Source organism: Petromyzon marinus, chromosome 75 (assembly GCF_048934315.1).
Source record: "Petromyzon marinus isolate PM22_M1 ecotype Great Lakes invasive population chromosome 75, UKy_Petmar_22M1.pri1.0, whole genome shotgun sequence".
Taxonomy (NCBI): Eukaryota; Metazoa; Chordata; class Hyperoartia; order Petromyzontiformes; family Petromyzontidae; genus Petromyzon; species Petromyzon marinus.
The window spans coordinates 4,418,137-4,443,717 of NC_133741.1; the positions used below are offsets into that span (position 1 = coordinate 4,418,137).

At 52.2% G+C, this 25,581-nt stretch overlaps 1 protein-coding gene across 1 annotated transcript in view; it reads left to right on the plus strand.

The window, feature by feature from the left end:
* Positions 1–25,581, plus strand: part of MRTO4 (MRT4 homolog, ribosome maturation factor) — a 40,001-nt gene that overhangs the window by 3,680 nt on the left and 10,740 nt on the right. Inside the window, exons 3-6 of the mRNA XM_076056310.1 lie at positions 6,070–6,128; positions 8,829–8,932; positions 13,173–13,254; positions 23,980–24,047. Of these exons, the coding sequence (XP_075912425.1) occupies positions 6,070–6,128; positions 8,829–8,932; positions 13,173–13,254; positions 23,980–24,047 (313 nt within the window). The remainder of the gene's footprint in view (positions 1–6,069; positions 6,129–8,828; positions 8,933–13,172; positions 13,255–23,979; positions 24,048–25,581) is intronic.

The window sequence follows — 25,581 nt, forward strand, 5'->3', positions numbered from 1 at the left end:
CTATGAGACTCTGTGAGTCTCTATGAGTCTCTGTGGGTCTCTATGAGTCTCTGTGGATCTCTATGAGTCTCTGTGAGTCTCTATGAGACTCTGTGAGTCTCTATGAGTCTCTGAGTCTCTGTGAGTCTCTATGAGTCTCTGTGGGTCTCTATGAGTCTCTGTGGGTCTCTATGAGTCTCTGTGGGTCTCTGTGGGTCTCTATGAGTCTCTGTGGGTCTCTATGAGTCTCTGTGGGTCTCTATGGGTCTCTATGGGTCTCTGTGGGTCTCTGTGAGTCTCTGTGGGTCTCTGTGGGTCTCTATGGGTCTCTGTGGGTCTCTATGAGTCTCTATGAGTCTCTGTGGGTCTCTGTGGGTCTCTATGAGTCTCTGTGGGTCTCTATGAGTCTCTGTGGGTCTCTATGAGTCTCTGTGGGTCTCTGAGTCTCTGTGGGTCTCTGTGAGTCTCTGTGAGTCTCTATGAGTCTCTGTGGGTCTCTATGAGTCTCTGTGGGTCTCTGTGGGTCTCTATGAGTCTCTGTGGGTCTCTATGAGTCTCTGTGGGTCTCTATGAGTCTCTGTGGGTCTCTATGAGTCTCTGTGGATCTCTATGAGTCTCTGTGAGTCTCTATGAGACTCTGTGAGTCTCTATGAGTCTCTGAGTCTCTGTGAGTCTCTATGAGTCTCTGTGGGTCTCTATGAGTCTCTGTGGGTCTCTATGAGTCTCTGTGGGTCTCTGTGGGTCTCTATGAGTCTCTGTGGGTCTCTATGAGTCTCTGTGGGTCTCTATGAGTCTGTGAGTCTCTATGAGACTCTGTGAGTCTCTATGAGTCTCTGAGTCTCTGTGAGTCTCTATGAGTCTCTGTGGGTCTCTATGAGTCTCTGTGGGTCTCTATGAGTCTCTGTGGGTCTCTGAGTCTCTGTGAGTCTCTATGAGTCTCTGTGGGTCTCTATGAGTCTCTGTGGGTCTCTATGAGTCTCTGTGGGTCTCTGAGTCTCTGTGAGTCTCTATGAGTCTCTGTGGGTCTCTATGAGTCTCTGTGGGTATCTATGAGTCTCTCTGGGTCTCTATGAGTCTCTCTGGGTCTCTATGAGTCTCTGTGGGTCTCTGTGGGTCTCTATGAGTCTCTGTGGGTCTCTATGAGTCTCTGTGGGTCTCTATGAGTCTGTGAGTCTCTATGAGACTCTGTGAGTCTCTATGAGTCTCTGAGTCTCTGTGAGTCTCTATGAGTCTCTGTGGGTCTCTATGAGTCTCTGTGGGTCTCTATGAGTCTCTGTGGGTCTCTGAGTCTCTGTGAGTCTCTATGAGTCTCTGTGGGTCTCTATGAGTCTCTGTGGGTCTCTATGAGTCTCTCTGGGTCTCTATGAGTCTCTGTGAGTCTCTGTGGGTCTCTGTGGGTCTCTGTGAGTCTCTGTGAGTCTCTGTGGGTCTGTGAGTCTCTTTGAGTCTCTGTGGGTCTCTGTAGGTCTCTGTGGGTCTCTATGAGTCTCTGTGGGTCTCTATGAGTCTCTGTGAGTCTCTGTGGGTCTCTATGAGTCTCTGTGAGTCTCTATGAGTCTCTATGGGTCTCTATGAGTCTCTATGAGTCTCTGTGGGTCTCTATGAGTCTCTGTGAGTCTCTGTGGGTCTCTATGAGTCTCTGTGAGTCTCTGTGGGTCTCTATGAGTCTCTGTGAGTCTCTATGAGTCTCTATGAGTCTCTGTGGGTCTCTATGAGTCTCTGTGGGTCTCTGTGGGTCTCTATGAGTCTCTGTGGGTCTCTATGAGTCTCTGTGGGTCTCTATGAGTCTCTATGGGTCTCTATGGGTCTCTGTGGGTCTCTGTGGGTCTCTGTGGGTCTCTATGAGTCTCTGTGGGTCTCTATGAGTCTCTGTGGGTCTCTATGAGTCTCTGTGAGTCTCTGAGACTCTGTGAGTCTCTATGAGTCTCTGAGTCTCTGTGAGTCTCTATGAGTCTCTGTGGGTCTCTATGAGTCTCTGTGGGTCTCTATGAGTCTCTGTGGGTCTCTGTGGGTCTCTGTGGGTCTCTATGGGTCTATGTGGGTCTCTATGAGTCTCTGTGGGTCTCTGTGGGTCTCTGTGAGTCTCTGTGGGTCTCTGTGGGTCTCTATGGGTCTCTATGAGTCTCTGTGGGTCTCTATGAGTCTCTGTGGGTCTCTATGAGTCTCTGTGGGTCTCTATGAGTCTCTGTGGGTCTCTATGAGTCTCTGTGGGTCTCTATGAGACTCTGTGAGTCTCTATGAGACTCTGTGAGTCTCTATGAGTCTCTGAGTCTCTGTGAGTCTCTATGAGTCTCTGTGGGTCTCTATGAGTCTCTGTGGGTCTCTATGAGTCTCTGTGGGTCTCTGTGGGTCTCTGAGTCTCTGTGAGTCTCTATGAGTCTCTGTGGGTCTCTATGAGTCTCTGTGGGTATCTATGAGTCTCTCTGGGTCTCTATGAGTCTCTGTGAGTCTCTGTGGGTCTCTATGAGTCTCTCTGGGTCTCTATGAGTCTCTGTGGCTCTGTGAGTCTCTGTGAGTCTCTGTGGGTCTCTGTAGGTCTCTGTGGGTCTCTATGAGTCTCTGTGGGTCTCTATGAGTCTCTATGAGTCTCTGTGAGTCTCTGTGGGTCTCTATGAGTCTCTGTGAGTCTCTATGAGTCTCTATGGGTCTCTATGAGTCTCTGTGAGTCTCTGTGGGTCTCTATGAGTCTCTGTGAGTCTCTATGAGTCTCTGTGGGTCTCTGTGGGTCTCTATGAGTCTCTGTGAGTCTCTGTGGGTCTCTATGAGTCTCTGTGAGTCTCTATGAGTCTCTATGAGTCTCTGTGGGTCTCTATGAGTCTCTATGGGTCTCTGTGAGTCTCTGTGGGTCTCTATGAGTCTCTATGAGTCTCTGTGGGTCTCTATGAGTCTGTGGGTCTCTATGAGTCTCTGTGGGTCTCTATGAGTCTCTATGAGTCTCTGTGGGTCTCTGTGAGTCTCTGTGGGTCTCTATGAGTCTCTATGAGTCTCTGTGAGTCTCTATGAGTCTCTGTGAGTCTCTGAGTCTCTATGAGTCTCTGTGGGTCTCTATGAGTCTCTGTGAGTCTCTGTGGGTCTCTATGAGTCTCTGTGGGTCTCTGTGGGTCTCTGTGAGTCTCTATGAGTCTCTGTGGGTCTCTATGAGTCTCTGTGGGTCTCTGTGGGTCTCTGTGGGTCTCTATGAGTCTCTGTGGGTCTCTGTGGGTCTCTATGAGTCTCTGTGGGTCTCTGTGGGTCTCTATGAGTCTCTGTGGGTCTCTATGAGTCTCTGTGGGTCTCTGAGTCTCTGTGGGTCTCTATGAGTCTCTGTGGGTCTCTATGAGTCTCTGTGGGTCTCTGTGGGTCTCTGTGAGTCTCTGTGGGTCTCTATGAGTCTCTGTGGGTCTCTATGAGTCTCTGTGGGTCTCTATGAGTCTCTGTGGGTCTCTGTGGGTTTCTATGAGTCTCTGTGGGTCTCTGTGGGTCTCTATGAGTCTCTGTGGGTCTCTGTGGGTCTCTGTGGGTCTCTATGAGTCTCTGTGGGTCTCTGTGGATCTCTGTGAGTCTCTGTGGGTCTCTATGAGTCTCTGTGGGTCTCTATGAGTCTCTGTGGGTCTCTGTGGATCTCTGTGAGTCTCTGTGGGTCTCTGTGGGTCTCTGTGAGTCTCTGTGGGTCTCTGTGGGTCTCTATGAGTCTCTGTGGGTCTTTGAGTCTCTGTGGGTCTCTATGAGTCTCTGTGGGTCTCTGTGGGTCTCTGTGAGTCTCTGTGGGTCTCTATGAGTCTCTGTGGGTCTCTATGAGTCTCTGTGGGTCTTTGAGTCTCTGTGGGTCTCTATGAGTCTCTGTGGGTCTCTATGAGTCTCTGTGGGTCTCTGAGTCTCTGTGGGTCTCTGTGGGTCTCTATGAGTCTCTGTGGGTCTCTATGAGTCTCTGTGGGTCTCTATGAGTCTCTGTGGGTCTGTGGGTCTCTGTGGGTCTCTATGAGTCTCTGTGGGTCTCTGTGGGTCTCTGTGAGTCTCTGTGGGTCTCTGTGGGTCTCTATACGTCTCTGTGGGTCTCTGTGGGTCTCTATGAGTCTCTGTGGGTCTCTGTGAGTCTCTGTGAGTATCTGTGAGTCTCTGTGGGTCTCTGTGGGTCTCTGTGAGTCTCTGTGGGTCTCTGTGAGTCTCTGTGGGTCTCTATGAGTCTCTGTGGGTCTCTATGAGTCTCTGTGGGTCTCTGAGTGAGTGAGTCTCTGAGTGAGTCTCTGAGTGACTGTATCATTGTGTCTCACTGTGTCTCTGTGTCTCACTGTGTCTCTCTATGTCTCTGTGTCTCAGTCTCTCTGACCCAGACTAAGAAGAAGGGTCTGACTTAGTCTCTGAGTGAGTGAGTCTCTGAGTGAGTCTCTGAGTGTCTGAGTGAGTCTCTGAGTGAGTGAGTCTCTGAGTGAATGAGTGAGTCTCTGAGTAAGTGAGTGAGTCTCTGAGTGAGTGAGTCTCTGAGTGACTGAGTGACTGTGTCTGAGTGAGTCTCTGAGTGACTGAGTGAGTCTCTGAGTGAGTGAGTCTCTGAGTGACTGAGTGAGTCTCTGAGTGAGTGAGTCTCTGAGTGAATGAGTGAGTCTCTGAGTGACTGAGTGAGTCTCTGAGTGAGTGAGTCTCTGAGTGAGTGAGTCTCTGAGTGACTGAGTGAGTCTCTGAGTGAGTCTCTGAGTGACTGAGTGACTGAGTGAGTCTCTGAGTGACTGTGTCACTGTGTCTCTGTGTCTCACTGTGTCTCTGTCTCTCTGTGTCTCACTGTGTCTCTCTGTCTCTCTGTGTCTCAGTCTCTCTGACCCAGACTAAGAAGAAGGGTCTGACTTAGTCTCTGAGTGAGTGAGTCTCTGAGTGAGTCTCTGAGTGACTGAGTGACTGTGTCTGAGTGAGTCTCTGAGTGACTGAGTGAGTCTCTGAGTGAGTGAGTGAGTCTCTGAGTGAGTGAGTGAGTCTCTGAGTGAATGAGTGAGTCTCTGAGTGACTGAGTGAGTCTCTGAGTGACTGTGAGTCTCTGAGTGAGTGAGTCTCTGAGTGAGTCTCTGAGTGAGTCTCTGAGTGACTGAGTGAGTCTCTGAGTGAGTCTCTGAGTGAGTCTATAAGTGACTGAGTGAGTCTCTGAGTGAGTCTCTGAGTGACTGTGTCTCACTGTGTCTCACTGTGTCTCTGTGTCTCACTGTGTGTCTGACTGTGTCTCAGTCTCTCTGACCCAGACTAAGAAGAAGGGTCTGACTTAGTCTCTGAGTGACTGAGTGAGTGACTGAGTGAGTGAGTCTCTGAGTGAGTCTCTGAGTGAGTCTCTGAGTGAGTGAGTCTCTGAGTGAGTCTCTGAGTGACTGAGTGAGTCTCTGAGTGACTGAGTGAGTGACTGAGTGAGTGAGTCTCTGAGTGAGTCTCTGAGTGAGTCTCTGAGTGAGTGAGTCTCTGAGTGAGTCTCTGAGTGACTGAGTGAGTCTCTGAGTGACTGAGTGAGTCTCTGAGTGAGTGAGTCTCTGAGTGAGTCTCTGAGTGAGTGAGTCTCTGAGTGACTGCGTGAGTCTCTGAGTGAGTGAGTCTCTGAGTGAGTCTCTGAGTGACTGAGTGAGTGAGTGAGTCTCTGAGTGAGTCTCTGAGTGAGTCTCTGAGTGAGTCTCTGAGTGACTGTGTCTCACTGTGTCTCACTGTGTCTCACTGTGTCTCACTGTGTCTCTCTGTCTCTCTGTGTCTCAGTCTCTCTGACCCAGACTAAGAAGAAGGGTCTGACTTAGTCTCTGAGTGAGTGAGTCTCTGAGTGACTGAGTGAGTCTCTGAGTGAGTGAGTGAGTCTCTGAGTGAGTGAGTCTCTGAGTGACTGAGTGAGTATCTGAGTGAGTGAGTGAGTCTCTGAGTGACTGAGTGAGTGAGTCTCTGAGTGAGTGAGTCTCTGAGTGACTGAGTGAGTCTCTGAGTGACTGAGTCTCTGAGTGACTGAGTGAGTGAGTGAGTCTCTGAGTGACTGAGTGAGTGAGTCTCTGATTGAGTCTCTGAGTGACTGTATCACTGTGTCTCTGTGTCTCACTGTGTCTCTCTGTGTCTCACTGTGTCTCACTGTGTCTCACTGTGTGTCTCACTGTGTCTCAGTCTCTCTGACCCAGACCAAGAAGAAGGGTCTGGAGCACAAACAGAAGCTGGTGGAAGATGTAAGTCGTCAACTTTTGTATTTTATGCTGAGTAAACCTAGGGGAGGGCCAGGCCCTGGTGGTACGTGTGTGTCTGTGTATGTGTCTTTGTGTGTGTGTCTGTGTGTAAGTGTCTGTGTGTGTTTGTATGTGTCTGTGTGTGTGTCTGTGTGTGTCTGTGTGTGTTTGTATGTGTCTGTGTGTAAGTGTCTGTCCGTGAGTGTGTGCGTGTCTGCCTGCATGTCTGTGTCTGTATGTGTCTTTGTGTGTGTGTCTGTGTATGTGTCTTTGTGTGTGTGTCTGTGTGTGTGTCTGTGTGTAAGTGTCTGTGTGTGTTTGTATGTGTCTGTGTGTGTGTCTGTGTGTGTCTGTGTGTGTTTGTATGTGTCTGTGTGTAAGTGTCTGTCTGTGCGTGAGTGTGTGCGTGTCTGTCTGCATGTCTGTGTCTGTATGTGTCTTTGTGTGTGTGTCTGTGTATGTGTCTTTGTGTGTGTGTCTGTGTGTGTGTCTGTGTGTAAGTGTCTGTGTGTGTTTGTATGTGTCTGTGTGTGTGTCTGTGTGTGTTTGTATGTGTCTGTGTGTGTCCGTGTCTGTGTATGTTTGTATGTGTCTGTGTGTAAGTGTCTGTCCGTGAGTGTGTGCGTGTCTGTCTGCATGTCTGTGTCTGTATGTGTCTTTGTGTGTTTGTCTGTGTGTGTGTCTGTGTGTGTGTGTCTGCGTGTGTTTGTATGTCTGTCTGTAAGTGTCTGTGTGTGTGTATCGTGTGTGTGTGTAACGTGTGTGTGTGTGTAACGTGTGTGTGTGTAACGTGTGTGTGTGTGTAACGTGTGTGTGTGTAACACGTGTGTGTGTGTGTAACGTGTGTGTGTGTGTAACGTGTGTGTGTGTGTGTAACGTGTGTGTGTGTAACGTGTGTGTGTAACACGTGTGTGTGTGTGTAACGTGTGTGTGTGTGTAACGTGTGTGTGTGTAACGTGTGTGTGTGTAACGTGTGTGTGTGTGTAGTGTGTGTGTGTGTAACGTGTGTGTGTAACACGTGTGTGTGTGTGTGTAACGTGTGTGTGTGTGTGTAACGTGTGTGTAACGTGTGTGTGTGTGTGTAACGTGTGTGTGTGTGTGTGTAACGTGTGTGTGTAACGTGTGTGTGTGTAACGTGTGTGTAACGTGTGTGTGTGTGTAACGTGTGTGTGTGTGTGTAACGTGTGTGTAACGTGTGTGTGTGTGTAACGTGTGTGTGTGTGTAACGTGTGTGTGTGTGTGTGTGTAACGTGTGTGTGTGTGTGTGTGTAACGTGTGTGTGTGTGTAACGTGTGTGTGTGTAACGTGTGTGTGTGTAACGTGTGTGTGTGTGTAACGTGTGTGTGTAACGTGTGTGTGTGTAACGTGTGTGTGTGTAACGTGTGTGTAACGTGTGTGTGTGTGTAACGTGTGTGTGTGTGTAACGTGTGTGTGTGTAACGTGTGTGTGTAACGTGTGTGTGTGTAACGTGTGTGTGTGTGTAACGTGTGTGTGTGTGTAACGTGTGTGTGTGTAACGTGTGTGTGTAACGTGTGTGTGTGTAACATGTGTGTAACATGTGTGTGTAACGTGTGTGTGTGTGTGTGTAACGCGTGTGTGTGTGTAACGTGTGTGTGTGTGTAACGCGTGTGTGTGTGTAACGTGTGTGTGTAACGCGTGTGTGTGTGTAACGTGTGTGTGTGTAACGTGTGTGTGTAACGCGTGTGTGTGTGTAACGTGTGTGTGTGTGACGTGTGTAACGTGTGTGTAACGTGTGTGTGTGTAACGTGTGTGTGTGTGTGTAACATGTGTGTGTAACATGTGTGTAACATGTGTGTGTAACGTGTGTAACGTGTGTGTGTGTGTAACGTGTGTGTGTAACACGTGTGTGTGTGTGTAACGTGTGTGTGTGTGTGTAACGTGTGTGTGTAACGTGTGTGTAACGTGTGTGTGTAACGCGTGTGTGTGTGTAACGTGTGTGTAACGTGTGTGTGTGTAACGTGTGTGTGTAACGTGTGTGTGTGTGTAACATGTGTGTGTAACATGTGTGTAACATGTGTGTGTAACGTGTGTAACGTGTGTGTAACATGTGTGTGTAACGTGTGTAACATGTGTGTAACATGTGTGTGTGTAACATGTGTGTGTAACATGTGTGTAACATGTGTGTGTGTAACATGTGTGTGTAACATGTGTGTGACATGTGTGTGTGTGACATGTGTGTAACATGTGTGTGTAACATGTGTGTAACATGTGCGTGTAACGTGTGTGTAACATGTGTGTGTGACATGTGTGTAACATGTGTGTAACATGTGTATAACATGTGTGTGACATGTGTGTAACATGTGTGTGTAACGTGTGTGTAACATGTGTGTAACATGTGTATAACATGTGTGTGACATGTGTGTAACATGTGTGTGACATGTGTGTGTGTAACGTGTGTGTAACATGTGTGTAACATGTGTATAACATGTGTGTGACATGTGTGTAACATGTGTGTGTGTAACGTGTGTGACATGTGTGTGACATGTGTGTGACATGTGTGTGACGTGTGTGTGACATGTGTGTGACATGTGTGTGACATGTGTGTGACACGTGTGTGTAACATGTGTGTGTGTGTGACATGTGTGTGTAACGTGTGTGTAACATGTGTGTGTGTGACATGTGTGTAACATGTGTGTAACGTGTGTGTAACATGTGTGTGACATGTGTGTGACACGTGTGTAGCTACGAGCGTGTGTGGACACCTACAGCTACCTCTACACGTTCTCAGTCCGTAACATGCGGAACAGCAAGCTGAAGGACGTCCGCACAGCCTGGAAGCACAGCAGGTCCATCCACCTGGCTATCAGTCACTTAGTCAGTCACCTAGTCACTCAGTCAGTCACTCAGTCAGTCAGTCACTCAGTCAGTCACTCAGTCACACAGCAGGTCCATCCACCTGGCTGTCAGTCAGACACTCACTTAGTCACTTAGTCACTCAGTAAGTCACTCAGTCACTCAGTCAGTCACTCAGTCACTCAGTCACTCACTCAGTCACTCAGTCACTCACTCAGTCACTCACTCAGTCACTCACTCACGCAGTCACTCACCACTCACTCACTCACTCAGTCACTCACTCAGTCAGTCGCTCACTCAGTCACTCACTCAGTCACTCACTCAGTCACTCACCACTCACTCACTCACTCAGTCACTCACTCAGTCAGTCAGTCACTCACTCAGTCACTCAGTCACTCACTCAGTCACTCAGTAACTCACTCACTCACTCAGTCACTCACCACTCACTCACTCACTCAGTCACTCACTCAGTCACTCACTCAGTCACTCAGTCACTCACTCAGTCACTCACTCACTCACTCAGTCACTCAGTCACTCACTCACCACTCACTCAGTCACTCACTCAGTCACTCACTCACTCAGCCACTCACTCAGTCACTCACTCAGTCACTCAGTCACTCACTCAGTCAGTCACTCAGTCACTCACTCAGTCACTCACTCAGTCACTTAGTCACTCACTCAGTCACTCACTCAGTCACTCACTCAGTCACTCACTCAGTCACTTAGTCAGTCACTTAGTCACTCAGTCACTCAGTCACTCACTCAGTCACTCACTCAGTCACTCACTCAGTCACTTAGTCACTCAGTCACTCACTCAGTCACTCAGTCAGTCACTCAGTCACTTAGTCACTCAGTCACTCAGTCACTCACTCAACACTCAGTCACTTAGTCACTCAGTCACTCAGTCAGTCACTCAGTCACTTAGTCACTCAGTCACTCAGTCACTCACTCAGTCACTCAGTCACTCACTCACTCAACACTCACCCACTCACTCACCACTCAGTCAGTCACTCACTCAGACACTCACTCAGTCACTCAGTCACGTAGTCACTCACTCAGTCACTTAGTCAGTCACTTAGTCACTCAGTCAGTCACTCAGTCACTCACTCAGTCACTCACTCAGTCACTCACTCAGTCACTTATTCACTCAGTCACTCACTCAGTCACTCACTCAGTCACTCACTCAGTCACTCAGACACTCACTCACTCAGTCACTCAGTCACTCACTCACTCAGTCACTCAGTCAGTCACTCAGTCACTCACTCACTCAGTCACTCAGTCACTCACTCAGACACTCACTCAGTCACTCACTCAGTCACTCACTCAGCCACTCACTCAGCCACTTAGTCACTCACTCACTCACTCAGTCACTCACCACTCACTCAGTCACTCAGTCACTCACTCACTCACTCAGTCACTCAGTCACTCAGTCAGTCACTCAGTCAGTCACTCAGTCACTCACTCAGTCACTCAGTCAGTCACTCACGCAGTCACTCACTCACTCAGTCACTCACTCACTCAGTCACTCACTCAGACACTCACTCAGTCACTCACTCAGTCACTCAGTCACTCACTCAGTCACTCACTCACTCACCACTCACTCAGTCACTGTCACTCAGTCACTTAGTGAGTCAGTCACTCACTCAGACACTTAGTCAGTCACTCACTCAGTCACTCACTCACTCAGACACTTAGTCACTCACTCAGTCACTCACTCACTCAGTCAGACACTCACTCAGTAAGTCACTCACTCAGTCACTCAGTCATTCAGTCACTTAGTCACTCACTCAGTCAGTCACTCACTCAGTCACTTAGTCACTCACTTAGTCACTCAGTCACTCACTCAGTCACTTAGTCACTCAGTCACTCACTCACTCACTCAGTCACTCACTCTGTCACTCAGTCACTCAGTAAGTCACTCAGTAAGTCACTCAGTCAGTCACTCAGTCACTCACTCAGTCACTCACTCAGTCACTCAGTCACTCACTCACTCAGTCACTTAGTCACTTACTCAGTCACTCACTCAGTCACTCACTCAGTCACTCACTCACTCAGTCACTCAGTCACTCAGTCAGTCACTCACTCAGTCACTCAGTCACTCACTCAGACACTCACTCACTCAGTCACTCACTCAGTCAGTCAGTCACTCACTCAGTCATTCACTCAGTCATTCACTCAGTCACTCAGTCACTCACTCAGTCACTTAGTCACTCACTCAGTCACTCAGTCAGTCACTCACTCAGTCACTCAGTCACTCACTCAGTCAGTCACTCAGTCACTCACTCAGTCACTCACTCAGTCACTTAGTCACTCACTCAGTCACTCACTCAGTCACTCATTCAGTCACTCACTCAGTCACTTAGTCAGTCACTTAGTCACTCAGTCACTCAGTCACTCACTCAGTCACTCACTCAGTCACTCACTCAGTCACTTAGTCACTCAGTCACTCACTCAGTCACTCAGTCAGTCACTCAGTCACTTAGTCACTCAGTCACTCAGTCACTCACTCAACACTCAGTCACTTAGTCACTCAGTCACTCAGTCAGTCACTCAGTCACTTAGTCACTCAGTCACTCAGTCACTCACTCAGTCACTCAGTCACTCACTCACTCAACACTCACCCACTCACTCACCACTCAGTCAGTCACTCACTCAGACACTCACTCAGTCACTCAGTCACGTAGTCACTCACTCAGTCACTCACTCAGTCACTCACTCTGTCACTCACTCAGTCACTTAGTCACTCACTCAGTCACTTAGTAAGTCACTCACTCAGTCACTCAGTCACTTAGTCACTCAGTCAGTCACTCAGTCAGTCACTCAGTCACTCACTCAGTCACTCAGTCACTCACTCAGTCACTCACTCAGTCACTCACTCAGTCACTCAGTCAGTCACTCACCACTCACTCAGTCACTCACTCAGTCACTCACTCACTCACTCAGTCACTCAGTCACTCAGTCAGTCACTCAGTCACTCAGTCAGTCACTCAGTCACTCAGTCAGTCACTCACTCAGTCACTCACTCACTCAGTCACTCACTCAGACACTCACTCAGTCACTCACTCAGTCACCCACTCACTCACCACTCACTCAGTCACTCAGTCACTTAGTGACTCAGTCAGTCACTCACTCAGACACTTAGTCAGTCACTCACTCAGTCACTCACTCACTCAGTCACTCAGTCACTCACTCAGACACTTAGTCAGTCACTCAGTCACTCACTCACTTAGTCACTCACTCAGTCACTCACTCACTCAGTCAGACACTCACTCAGTAAGTCACTCAGTCACTCACTCAGTCACTCAGTCACTCAGTCACTTAGTCAGTCACTCAGTCAGTCACTCACTCAGTCACTTAGTCACTCACTTAGTCACTCAGTCACTCACTCAGTCACTCAGTCACTCACTCATTCACTCAGTCACTCACTCTGTCACTCACTCAGTCACTCAGTCACTCACTCACTCAGTCACTCACTCATTCAGTCACTCAGTCACTCACTCACTCAGTCACTCAGTCACTTAGTCACTCAGTCAGTCACTCAGTCACTCACTCACTCAGTCACTCAGTCACTCACTCAGTCACTCAGTCACTCACTCAGACACTCACTCAGTCACTCACTCACTCAGTCACTCACTCAGTCACTCACTCAGTCACTCACTCAGTCACTCACTCAGTCACTTAGTCACTCACTCAGTCACTCACTCACTCAGTCACTCACTCAGTCACTCACTCAGTCACTCAGTCACTCACTCAGTCAGTCACTCACCACTCACTCAGTCACTCAGTCACTCAGTCACTCACTCAGTCACTCACTCAGTCACTCAGTCACTCAGTCAGTCACTCAGTCATACACTCACTCACCCACCCACCCACCCACTCACCCACTCACCTACCCACTCACTCACCCACTCACCACTCACTCACCCACTCACTCACCCACTCACCACCCACTCACCACCCCTCACCCACTCACTCACCCACCCACTCACCCACTCACCCACCCACCCACCCACTCACCCACCCACCCACTCACTCACCCACTCACCCACTCACTCACTCACCCACCCACTCACCACCCACCCACTCACTCACCCACTCACTCACCCACTCACCCACCCACTCACCCACCCACTCACCCACCCACCCACCCACTCACCCACCCACTCACCCACCCACCCACTCACCACCCACTCACCACCCCTCACCACTCAGCCCTCACCTTGCCTGTTGCAGGTTCTTCTTCGGTAAGAACAAGGTGATGATCCTGGCACTGGGCAAGGGAGTCCGTGACGAGTATCGTGAGGGTCTGCACAAGGTACCACGTGTCTACGTGTCTCTCTCTGTGTCTACGTGTCTCTGTGTCTCTCTCTCTGTGTCTCTGTGTGTGTCTCTGTGTTACCACCTGTCTCTGTGTTACCACGTGTCTACGTGTGTTACCACGTGTCTCAGTGTCTCTGTGTCTCTGTGTCTCTGTGTTACCACGTGTCTCTGTGTGTTACCACGTGTCTCTGTGTCTCTGTGTTACCACGTGTCTCTGTGTGTTACCACGTGTCTCTGTGTTACCACGTGTCTCTGTGTCTCTGTGTTACCACCTGTCTCTGTGTTACCACGTGTCTCTGTGTTACCACGTGTCTCTGTGTGTCTCTATGTGTCTCAGTGTCTCTCTGTGTTACCACGTGTCTCCAGCTGTCTCTGTGTTACCACGTGTCTCTGTGTTACCACCTGTCTCTGTGTTACCACGTGTCTCTGTGTTACCACGTGTCTCTGTGTGTCTCTATGTGTCTCAGTGTCTCTCTGTGTTACCACGTGTCTCCAGCTGTCTCTGTGTTACCACGTGTTTCTGTGTTACCACCTGTCTCTGTGTTACCACCTGTCTCTGTGTTACCACGTGTCTACGTGTCTCTCTCTCTCTCTCTGTGTCTCTGTGTCTCTGTGTTACCACGTGTCTCTGTGTTACCACGTGTCTCTGTGTTACCACCTGTCTCTGTGTGTTACCACCTGTCTCTGTGTTACCACGTGTCTCTGTGTCTCAGTGTCTCTGTCTCTGTGTCTCTGTGTCTCTGTGTTACCACGTGTCTCTGTGTTACCACGTGTCTCTGTGTTACCACGTGTCTCTGTGTTACCACGTGTCTCTGTGTTACCACGTGTCTCTGTGTTACCACGTGTCTCTGTGTGTCTCTGTGTCTCTGTGTCTCTGTCTCTGTGTCTCTGTGTCTCTGTGTTACCACGTGTCTCTGTGTTACCACGTGTCTCTGTGTTACCACCTGTCTCTGTGTCTCCACGTGTCTCTCAGTGTCTCTGTGTCTCAGTGTCTCTGTGTTACCACGTGTCTCTGTGTTACCACGTGTCTCTGTGTTACCACCTGTCTCTGTGTCTCTGTGTTACCACGTGTCTCTGTGTCTCCACGTGTCTCTGTCTCTCTGTGTGTCTCTGTGTCTCTGTGTCTCTGTGTTACCACCTGTCTCTGTGTGTCTCTGTGTTACCACGTGTCTCTGTGTGTTACCACGTGTCTCTGTGTTACCACGTGTCTCCACGTGTCTCCGTGTCTCCACCTGTCTTTGTGTGTATCTCTATGTGTCTCAGTGTCTCTCTGTGTTACCACCTGTCTCTGTGTCTCTGTGTCTCTGTGTTACCACGTGTCTCTGTGTGTTACCACGTGTCTCTGTGTGTTACCACGTGTCTCTGTGTTACCACGTGTCTCTGTGTTACCACGTGTCTCTGTGTTACCACGTGTCTCTGTGTTACCACGTGTCTCTGTGTTACCACGTGTCTCTGTGTGTTACCACGTGTCTCTGTGTGTTACCACGTGTCTCTGTGTTACCACGTGTCTCTGTGTGTTACCACGTGTCTCTGTGTTACCACGTGTCTCTGTGTTACCACGTGTCTCCACGTGTCTCTGTGTTACCACCTTTCTCTGTGTTACCACCTGTCTCTGTGTCTCTGTGTCTCAGTGTCTCTCTGTGTTACCACGTGTCTCTCAGTGTCTCTGTGTTACCACCTGTCTCTGTGTTACCACGTGTCTCTGTGTTACCACGTGTCTCTGTGTTACCACGTGTCTCTGTGTGTCTCTGTGTCTCTGTGTCTCAGTGTCTCTGTGTTACCACGTGTCTCTGTGTCTCCACATGTCTCTGTGTTACCACGTGTCTCTGTGTTACCACGTGTCTCTGTGTGTCTCTGTGTCTCTGTGTCTCAGTGTCTCTGTGTTACCACGTGTCTCTGTGTATCCACGTGTCTCTGTGTTACCACGTGTCTCTGTGTTACCACCTGTCTCTGTGTTACCACGTGTCTCTGTGTTACCACGTGTCTCAGTGTCTCTGTGTTACCACGTGTCTCTGTGTCTCTCTGTTTCTCAGTGTCTCTGTGTCTCCACGTGTCTCCACGTGTCTCTCAGTATCTCTCTGTGTCTCTTTGTCTCTGTGTCTCTGTGTCTCCACGTGTCTCTCAGTGTCTCTGTGTCTCTCTCCATGTCTCCACGTGTCTCTGTGTCTCTGTGTCTCTCTCTGTGTCTCTGTCTCTCTCTGTGTCTCTGTGTCTCTCTCAATGTCTCCACGTGTCTCTGTGTCTCCGTGTCTCTGTGTCTCTGTGTCTCTCTCTGTGTCTCCGTGTCTCTGTGTCTACGTGTCTACGTGTCTCTGTGTCTACGTGTCTCTGTGTCTCTGTGTCTCTCTCTGTGTCTCCACCTGTCTCTGTGTCTCTGTGTCTCTCTCTGTGTCTCCACCTGTCTCTGTGTCTCTGTGTCTCTCTCTGTGTCTCAGTGTCTCAGTGTCTCTGTGTCTCCACGTGTCTCCACGTGTCTCTCAGTGTCTCTCAGTGTCTCTGTGTCTCTGTGTGTCTGTGTCTCTGTGTCTACGTGTCTCTGTGTCTCTGTGTCTCCCCGTGTCTCCGTGTCTCTGTGTCTCTGTGTCTCTCAGTGTCTCCGTGTCTCTGTGTCTCCACGTGTCTCCCAGTGTCTCTGTGTCTCCCCGTGTCTCCGTGTCTCAGTGTCTCTGTGTCTCAGTGTCTCAGTGTCTCCACCTGTCTCTGTGTCTCTGTCTCTGTGTTTCCACGTGTCTCTGTGTCTCAGTGTCTCTGTGTCTCAGTGTCTCCCCGTGTCTCCCCGTGTCTCTGTGTCTCTGTGTCTCAGTGTCTCCCCGTGTCTCCCCGTGTCTCTGTGTCTCTGTGTCTCTGTGTCTCTGTGTCTCTCTCTGTGTCTCTGTGTCTCTGTGTCTCTCTCTGTGTCTCTGTGTCTCAGTGTCTACGTGTCTCTGTGTCTCTGTGTCTCAGTGTCTCTCTCTGTGTCTCTGTGTTACCACCTGTCTCTGTGTTACCACGTGTCTACGTGTGTTACCACGTGTCTCAGTGTCTCTGTGTCTCTGTGTCTCTGTGTTACCACGTGTCTCTGTGTGTTACCACGTGTCTCTGTGTCTCTGTGTTACCACGTGTCTCTGTGTGTTACCACGTGTCTCTGTGTTACCACGTGTCTCTGTGTCTCTGTGTTACCACCTGTCTCTGTGTTACCACGTGTCTCTGTGTTACCACGTGTCTCTGTGTGTCTCTATGTGTCTCAGTGTCTCTCTGTGTTACCACGTGTCTCCAGCTGTCTCTGTGTTACCACGTGTCTCTGTGTTACCACCTGTCTCTGTGTTACCACGTGTCTCTGTGTTACCACGTGTCTCTGTGTGTCTCTATGTGTCTCAGTGTCTCTCTGTGTTACCACGTGTCTCCAGCTGTCTCTGTGTTACCACGTGTTTCTGTGTTACCACCTGTCTCTGTGTTACCACCTGTCTCTGTGTTACCACGTGTCTACGTGTCTCTCTCTCTCTCTCTGTGTCTCTGTGTCTCTGTGTTACCACGTGTCTCTGTGTTACCACGTGTCTCTGTGTTACCACCTGTCTCTGTGTGTTACCACCTGTCTCTGTGTTACCACGTGTCTCTGTGTCTCAGTGTCTCTGTCTCTGTGTCTCTGTGTCTCTGTGTTACCACGTGTCTCTGTGTTACCACGTGTCTCTGTGTTACCACGTGTCTCTGTGTTACCACGTGTCTCTGTGTTACCACGTGTCTCTGTGTTACCACGTGTCTCTGTGTGTCTCTGTGTCTCTGTGTCTCTGTCTCTGTGTCTCTGTGTCTCTGTGTTACCACGTGTCTCTGTGTTACCACGTGTCTCTGTGTTACCACCTGTCTCTGTGTCTCCACGTGTCTCTCAGTGTCTCTGTGTCTCAGTGTCTCTGTGTTACCACGTGTCTCTGTGTTACCACGTGTCTCTGTGTTACCACCTGTCTCTGTGTCTCTGTGTTACCACGTGTCTCTGTGTCTCCACGTGTCTCTGTCTCTCTGTGTGTCTCTGTGTCTCTGTGTCTCTGTGTTACCACCTGTCTCTGTGTGTCTCTGTGTTACCACGTGTCTCTGTGTGTTACCACGTGTCTCTGTGTTACCACGTGTCTCCACGTGTCTCCGTGTCTCCACCTGTCTTTGTGTGTATCTCTATGTGTCTCAGTGTCTCTCTGTGTTACCACCTGTCTCTGTGTCTCTGTGTCTCTGTGTTACCACGTGTCTCTGTGTGTTACCACGTGTCTCTGTGTGTTACCACGTGTCTCTGTGTTACCACGTGTCTCTGTGTTACCACGTGTCTCTGTGTTACCACGTGTCTCTGTGTTACCACGTGTCTCTGTGTTACCACGTGTCTCTGTGTGTTACCACGTGTCTCTGTGTGTTACCACGTGTCTCTGTGTTACCACGTGTCTCTGTGTGTTACCACGTGTCTCTGTGTTACCACGTGTCTCTGTGTTACCACGTGTCTCCACGTGTCTCTGTGTTACCACCTTTCTCTGTGTTACCACCTGTCTCTGTGTCTCTGTGTCTCAGTGTCTCTCTGTGTTACCACGTGTCTCTCAGTGTCTCTGTGTTACCACCTGTCTCTGTGTTACCACGTGTCTCTGTGTTACCACGTGTCTCTGTGTTACCACGTGTCTCTGTGTGTCTCTGTGTCTCTGTGTCTCAGTGTCTCTGTGTTACCACGTGTCTCTGTGTCTCCACATGTCTCTGTGTTACCACGTGTCTCTGTGTTACCACGTGTCTCTGTGTGTCTCTGTGTCTCTGTGTCTCAGTGTCTCTGTGTTACCACGTGTCTCTGTGTATCCACGTGTCTCTGTGTTACCACGTGTCTCTGTGTTACCACCTGTCTCTGTGTTACCACGTGTCTCTGTGTTACCACGTGTCTCAGTGTCTCTGTGTTACCACGTGTCTCTGTGTCTCTATGTGTCTCAGTGTCTCTCTGTGTTACCACGTGTCTCTCAGTGTCTCTGTGTTACCACCTGTCTCTGTGTTACCACGTGTCTCTGTGTTACCACGTGTCTCTGTGTTACCACCTGTCTCTGTGTCTCTGTGTCTCTGTGTGTCTCTGTGTCTCTGTCTCTGTGTCTCCACGTGTCTCTATGTCTCTGTGTCTCTGTGTCTCTGTGTTACCACGTGTCTCTGTGTTACCACCTGTCTCAGTGTCTCTGTGTCTCCACGTGTCTCTGTGTCTCTCTCTGTGTCTCTGTGTCTCTCTCTGTTTCTCAGTGTCTCTGTGTCTCCACGTGTCTCCACGTGTCTCTCAGTATCTCTCTGTGTCTCTTTGTCTCTGTGTCTCTGTGTCTCTGTGTCTCCACGTGTCTCTCAGTGTCTCTGTGTCTCTCTCCATGTCTCCACGTGTCTCTGTGTCTCTGTGTCTCTGTGTCTCTCTCTGTGTCTCTGTCTCTCTCTGTGTCTCTGTGTCTCTCTCAATGTCTCCACGTGTCTCTGTGTCTCCGTGTCTCTGTGTCTCTGTGTCTCTCTCTGTGTCTCCGTGTCTCTGTGTCTACGTGTCTACGTGTCTCTGTGTCTACGTGTCTCTGTGTCTCTGTGTCTCTCTCTGTGTCTCCACCTGTCTCTGTGTCTCTGTGTCTCTGTGTCTCTCTCTGTGTCTCCACCTGTCTCTGTGTCTCTGTGTCTCTCTCTGTGTCTCAGTGTCTCAGTGTCTCTGTGTCTCCACGTGTCTCCACGTGTCTCTCAGTGTCTCTCAGTGTCTCTGTGTCTCTGTGTGTCTGTGTCTCTGTGTCTACGTGTCTCTGTGTCTCTGTGTCTCCCCGTGTCTCCGTGTCTCTGTGTCTCTGTGTCTCTCAGTGTCTCCGTGTCTCTGTGTCTCCACGTGTCTCCCAGTGTCTCTGTGTCTCCCCGTGTCTCCGTGTCTCAGTGTCTCTGTGTCTCAGTGTCTCAGTGTCTCCACCTGTCTCTGTGTCTCTGTCTCTGTGTTTCCACGTGTCTCTGTGTCTCAGTGTCTCTGTGTCTCAGTGTCTCCCCGTGTCTCCCCGTGTCTCTGTGTCTCTGTGTCTCAGTGTCTCCCCGTGTCTCCCCGTGTCTCTGTGTCTCTGTGTCTCTGTGTCTCTCTCTGTGTCTCTGTGTCTCTGTGTCTCTCTCTGTGTCTCTGTGTCTCAGTGTCTACGTGTCTCTGTGTCTCTGTGTCTCAGTGTCTCTCTCTGTGTCTCTGTGTCTCCACGTGTCTCCACGTGTCTCTGTGTCTCTGTGTCTCTGTGTCTCCACGTGTCTCTGTGTCTCTGTGTCTCCACCTGTCTCTGTGTCTCTGTGTCTACATGTACCTGTGTCTCAGTGTCTCTGTGTCTCTGTGTCTCTGTGTCTCTCTCCATGTCTCCACGTGTCTCAGTGTCTCTGTGTCTCTGTGTCTCCGTGTCTCTGTGTCTCTGTGTCTCTCTCCATGTCTCCACGTGTCTCCACGTGTCTCACCGTGTCTCCCCGTGTCTCTCAACGTCTCCCAGTGTCTCTGTGTCTCCCCTTGTTTCCCAGTGTCTCTGTGTCTCCACGTGTCTCTGTGTCTCAGTGTCTCAGTGTCTCTGTGTCTACGTGTCTCTGTGTCTCTGTCTCTGTGTCTCCGTGTCTCCGTGTCTCTGTGTCTCAGTGTCTCTATGTCTCTGTGTCTCTGTGTCTCAGTGTCTCTTGTGTCTCTGTGTCTCCACCTGTCTCTGTGTCTCTGTGTCTCAGTGTCGCTGTGTCTCAGTGTCTCCACGTGTCTCTGTGTCTCTGTGTCTCCACGTGTCTCTGTGTCTCTGTGTTACCACGTGTCTCTGTGTTACCACGTGTCTCTGTGTTACCACGTGTCTCTCTGTGTTACCACCTGTCTCTGTTACCACGTGTTTCTGTGTTACCACGTGTCTCTGTGTTACCACCTGTCTCTGTGTTACCACGTGTCTCTGTGTCTCTGTGTTACCACGTGTCTCTGTGTCTCTGTGTCTCAGTGTCTCTGTCTCTGTGTTTCCACGTGTCTCAGTGTGTCTCCACGTGTCTCTCAGCGTCTCTCTGTCTCCCCGTGTCTCTCCCCGTGTCTCTCCCCGTGTCTCTCCCTGTGTCTCTCGGCGTCTCCCCGTGTCTCCACGTGTCTCTCAGCGTCTCTCTGTCTCCCCGTGTCTCTCCCCGTGTCTCTCCCCGTGTCTCTCCCTGTGTCTCTCAGCGTCTCCCCGTGTCTCCCAGTGTCTCTCCGTGTCTCCCCGTGTCTCCCAGTGTCTCCCCGTGTCTCCCCGCGTCTCCCCGCGTCTCCCCGTGTCTCTCAGTGTCTCTCAGTGTCTCTCCGTGTCTCCCCGTGTCTCCCAGTGTCTCCCCGTGTCTCCCCGCGTCTCCCCGTGTCTCCCAGTGTCTCCCCGTGTCTCCCCGTGTCTCCCCGTGTCTCTCAGTGTCTCCCCGCGTCTCCCCGTGTCTCCCCGTGTCTCCCCGTGTCTCCCCGCGTCTCCCCGTGTCTCTCAGTGTCTCTCCGTGTCTCCCCGTGTCTCTCAGTGTCTCCCCGTGTTTCCCCGTGTCTCTCTCCCCGTGTCTCCCAGTGTCTCCCCGTCTCCCAGTGTCTCCCCGTGTCTCCCTGTGTCTCCCCGTGTCTCTCCGTGTCTCCCCGTGTCTCCCCGTGTCTCCCCGTGTCTCTCAGTGTCTCTCCGTGTCTCCCCGTGTCTCTCAGTGTCTCCCCGTGTCTCCCCGTGTCTCCCTGTGTCTCTCAGTGTCTCCCCCGTGTCTCTCTGTCTCCCCCGTGTCTCCCAGTGTCTCCCCGTGTCTCCCCGTGTCTCCCTGTGTCTCTCAGTGTCTCCCCGTGTCTCTCCGTGTCTCCCCGTGTCTCCCTGTGTCTCTCAGTGTCTCCCCGTGTCTCCCAGTGTCTCCCAGTGTCTCCCCGTGTCTCTCCCCGTGTCTCTCCCCGTGTCTCTCTCCTCGTGTCTCCCCGTGTCTCCCCGTGTCTCTCAGCGTCTCCCCGTGTCTCCCCGTGTCTCTCTCCCCGTGTCTCCCCGTGTCTCCCCGTGTCTCCCCGTGTCTCTCTCCCCGTGTCTCCCCGTGTCTCTCCCCGTGTCTCTCTCCTCGTGTCTCCCCGCGTCTCCCCGTGTCTCTCCGTGTCTCTCAGCGTCTCCCCGTGTCTCCCTGTGTCTCTCAGTGTCTCCCCGTGTCTCCCCGTGTCTCTCTCCTCGTGTCTCCCCGCGTCTCCCCGTGTCTCTCCGTGTCTCTCAGCGTCTCCCCGTGTCTCCCCGTGTCTCTCCCCGTGTCTCTCTCCTCGTGTCTCCCCGTGTCTCCCAGTGTCTCTGTGTCTCCCCGTGTCTCCCCGTGTCTCCCCATGTCTCCCCGTGTCTCCCCATGTCTCCCCGTGTCTCCCAGCGTCTCCCCGTGTCTCCCCGTGTCTCCCCGTGTCTCCCCGTGTCTCTCAGTGTCTCCCCGTGTCTCCCCGTGTCTCCCCGTGTCTCCCCGTGTCTCTCCCCGTGTCTCTCTCCTCGTGTCTCCCCGCGTCTCCCCGTGTCTCTCCGTGTCTCTCAGCGTCTCCCCGTGTCTCCCCGTGTCTCTCCCCGTGTCTCTCTCCTCGTGTCTCCCCGTGTCTCCCAGTGTCTCTGTGTCTCCCCGTGTCTCCCCGTGTCTCCCCATGTCTCCCCATGTCTCCCCGTGTCTCCCAGCGTCTCCCCGTGTCTCCCCGTGTCTCCCCGTGTCTCCCAGTGTCTCTCCCCGTGTCTCTCTCCTCGTGTCTCCTCGTGTCTCCCCGTGTCTCTCCCCGTGTCTCTCTCCTCGTGTCTCCCCGTGTCTCCCCGTGTCTCCCCGTGTCTCTCCCCGTGTCTCTCTCCTCGTGTCTCCCCGCGTCTCCCCGTGTCTCTCCCCGTGTCTCTCTCCTCGTGTCTCCCAGTGTCTCCCTGTGTCTCCCCGCGTCTCCCCGCGTCTCCCCGTGTCTCCCCGTGTCTCCCCGTGTCTCCCCGTGTCTCTCCCCGTGTCTCTCTCCTCGTGTCTCCCCCGTGTCTCCCCGTGTCTCCCCGTGTCTCTCAGTGTCTCCCCGTGTCTCTCAGCGTCTCCCCGTGTCTCCCCGTGTCTCCCCGTGTCTCTCCATGTCTCCCCGTGTCTCTCCCCGTGTCTCTCTCCTCGTGTCTCCCCGTGTCTCCCCGTGTCTCTCAGCGTCTCCCCGTGTCTCCCCGTGTCTCCCCGTGTCTCTCCCCGTGTCTCTCTCCCCGTGTCTCCCCGTGTCTCCCCGTGTCTCCCCGTGTCTCTCCCCGTGTCTCTCTCCTCGTGTCTCCCCGTGTCTCCCCGTGTCTCCCCGTGTCTCCACGTGTCTCCCCGTGTCTCTCAGCGTCTCCCCGTATCTCCCCGTGTCTCTCCCCGTGTCTCTCAGCGTCTCCCAGTGTCTCCCCGAGTCTCTCAGTGTCTCCCCGCGTCTCTCAGCGTCTCCCCGTGTCTCCCCGTGTCTCCCCGTGTCTCCCCGTGTCTCTCCCCGCGTCTCCCCGTGTCTCTCTCCCCGTGTCTCCCCGTGTCTCCCCGTGTCTCCCAGTGTCTCCCCGTGTCTCTCAGCGTCTCCCCGCGTCTCCCCGTGTCTCCCCGTGTCTCTCCCCGTGTCTCTCTCCTCGTGTCTCCCCGTGTCTCCCCGCGTCTCCCCGTGTCTCTCCCCGTGTCTCTCTCCCCGTGTCTCCCCGTGTCTCCCCGTGTCTCTCTCCCCGTGTCTCTCTCCCCGTGTCTCCCCGTGTCTCCCCGTGTCTCTCTCCCCGTGTCTCTCTCCCCGTGTCTCCCCGTGTCTCCCCGTGTCTCTCCCCGTGTCTCTCTCCCCGTGTCTCCCCGTGTCTCTCAGCGTCTCCCCGTGTCTCCCCGTGTCTCCCCGTGTCTCTCCCCGTGTCTCCCCGCGTCTCCCCGTGTCTCCCCGTGTCTCCCCGTGTCTCTTGGTGTCTCCACGTGTCTCTCTATCTCTCAGTGTCTCCCCGAGTCTCTCAGTGACTCCCCGCGTCTCTCAGTGTCTCCCCGTGTCTCCACGTGTCTCTCTGTGTCTCTCAGCGTCTCCCCGTGTCTCCACGTGTCTCCCCGTGTCTCAGTGTCTCCCCGCGTCTCCCCGCGTCTCCCCGTGTCTCCCCGTGTCTCCCCGTGTCTCCCCGTGTCTCCCAGTGTCTCCCCGTGTCTCCCCGTCTCCCCGTGTCTCCCAGTGTCTCCCCGTGTCTCTCAGCGTCTCCCCGCGTCTCCCCGTGTCTCCCCGTGTCTCTCCCCGTGTCTCTCTCCTCGTGTCTCCCCGCGTCTCCCCGCGTCTCCCCGTGTCTCCCAGTGTCTCCCCGTGTCTCTCAGTGTCTCCCCGTGTCTCCCCGTGTCTCCCCGTGTCTCTCTCCCCGTGTCTCCCTCTCCCCGTGTCTCCCTCTCCCGGTGTCTCTCTCCCCCCGTGTCTCTCTCCCCCCGTGTCTCTCTCTCCCCGTGTCTCTCCGTGTCTCCCCGTGTCTCCCCGTATCTCTCGGCGTCTCCCCGTGTCTCCACGTGTCTCTCCGTGTCTCTCAGCGTCTCCCCGTGTCTCCCCGTGTCTCCCCGTGTCTCTCAGTGTCTCCCAGTGTCTCCCCGTGTCTCCCCGTGTCTCCCCGTCTCCCCGTGTCTCCCAGTGTCTCCCCGTGTCTCTCAGCGTCTCCCCGCATCTCCCCGTGTCTCTCAATGTCTCACCGTGTCTCCCTGTCTCCCCGTGTCTCCCCGTGTCTCCCCGCGTCTCTCCCTGCACTGGCCCTCGGCTCGCCCCGTGCGCTACCTGGGGGAGCTTTACCTCTACCTGTGCCTCCCCCTCCCGCTCCAGGTGGGGCAGCGTCTGCGGGGAGAAGTTGGCCTACTCTTCTCTCAGTGGGACTCGGACAAAGTCACCAAGTTAGTAACACACCGATACACATAGACATAGACACTAACATAGACATAGACACTAACATAGACATAGACACTAGCATAGACATAGACACATAGACACACACACACTAACATAGACATAGACACTAACATAGACATAGACACATAGACACACACACACACACACTTACACACACACACACACACTAACATACACACACACAGACACACACACACTAACATAGACATAGACACTAACATAGACATAGACACATAGACATAGACACTAACATAGACATAGACACATAGACACACACACACTTACACACACACACACTAACATACACACACACAGACACACACACACTAACATAGACATAGACACTAACATAGACATAGACACATAGACACACACACACATAGACATAGACACATAGACACACACACACTTACACACACACACACTAACATACACACACACAGACACACACACACTAACATAGACATAGACACTAACATAGACATAGACACATAGACACACACACACACACTTACACACACTAACATACACACACACACACACTAACATAGACATAGACACTAACATAGACATAGACACATAGACACACACACACACATAGACATAGACACTAACATAGACATAGACACATAGACACACACACACACACTTACACACACACACTAACATACACACACACAGACACACACACACTAACATAGACATAGACACACACACCTACACACACACACACAGACACTAACATATAGACAGACACACATAGACACACACATAGACATAGACACAACAACAACAACCGCCATTCGCCACTAAGTGGCGGTGACGTCACCACGACGCTTGTGCCAGGCTATGTGCACCCTGAGGCCACGTGAAGTGTCGAACGCCCGCTGGCAGGAGGTCACTGGGCAGACCCAGGTGCCACGGGTCGACTGACTGAGATGACTGGCTGATGCACCACCTGTGCCCCCTACTGTGCCAACCTGCTGTGCTTTAGCCACCCGGCGCTCCGCTCGTTGTTGTGAGCGTCGCTCCTCCGCCCTCCGTTGTTGTTGGAGGGCGACTGCCTCCAACTGCCCAGTAGCGTCCTTCACGAGCCTCCTCCACAGAGGCCGATCTTGACACCGCTGGTACCAGTCATCGGCAAGTCCACTCAGCTCCACGTCCTCCTGTACCACATCACTCCATCTCTTCTCTAGCCCGTGCCGCGCCCGCTTTGCCCCCTCAATCCGGCCGAACAAAAGCTGTTTCGGCATGCGGTGGCTGGGCATGTGGGCTACATGACCCAGCCATCGCAGCCTTGCCTGCCGGAGGAGCTCACCGATGGGACCCTGCCCAGATCTTTCAAGGATTTGTGAGCTCCTCACACAATCCAGTCTGGTTAAACCCGGGATGGATCGTAGGCAGGCCAGCCTAAATGTTTCTAACCGGCGAAGATGTTCCATTAGGGGGGTCCACGTTTCGCAAGCGTAGAGAAGGGAGGGAATGACCGTGGCCGAGAAGACCTGAAGCTTAGTGCGG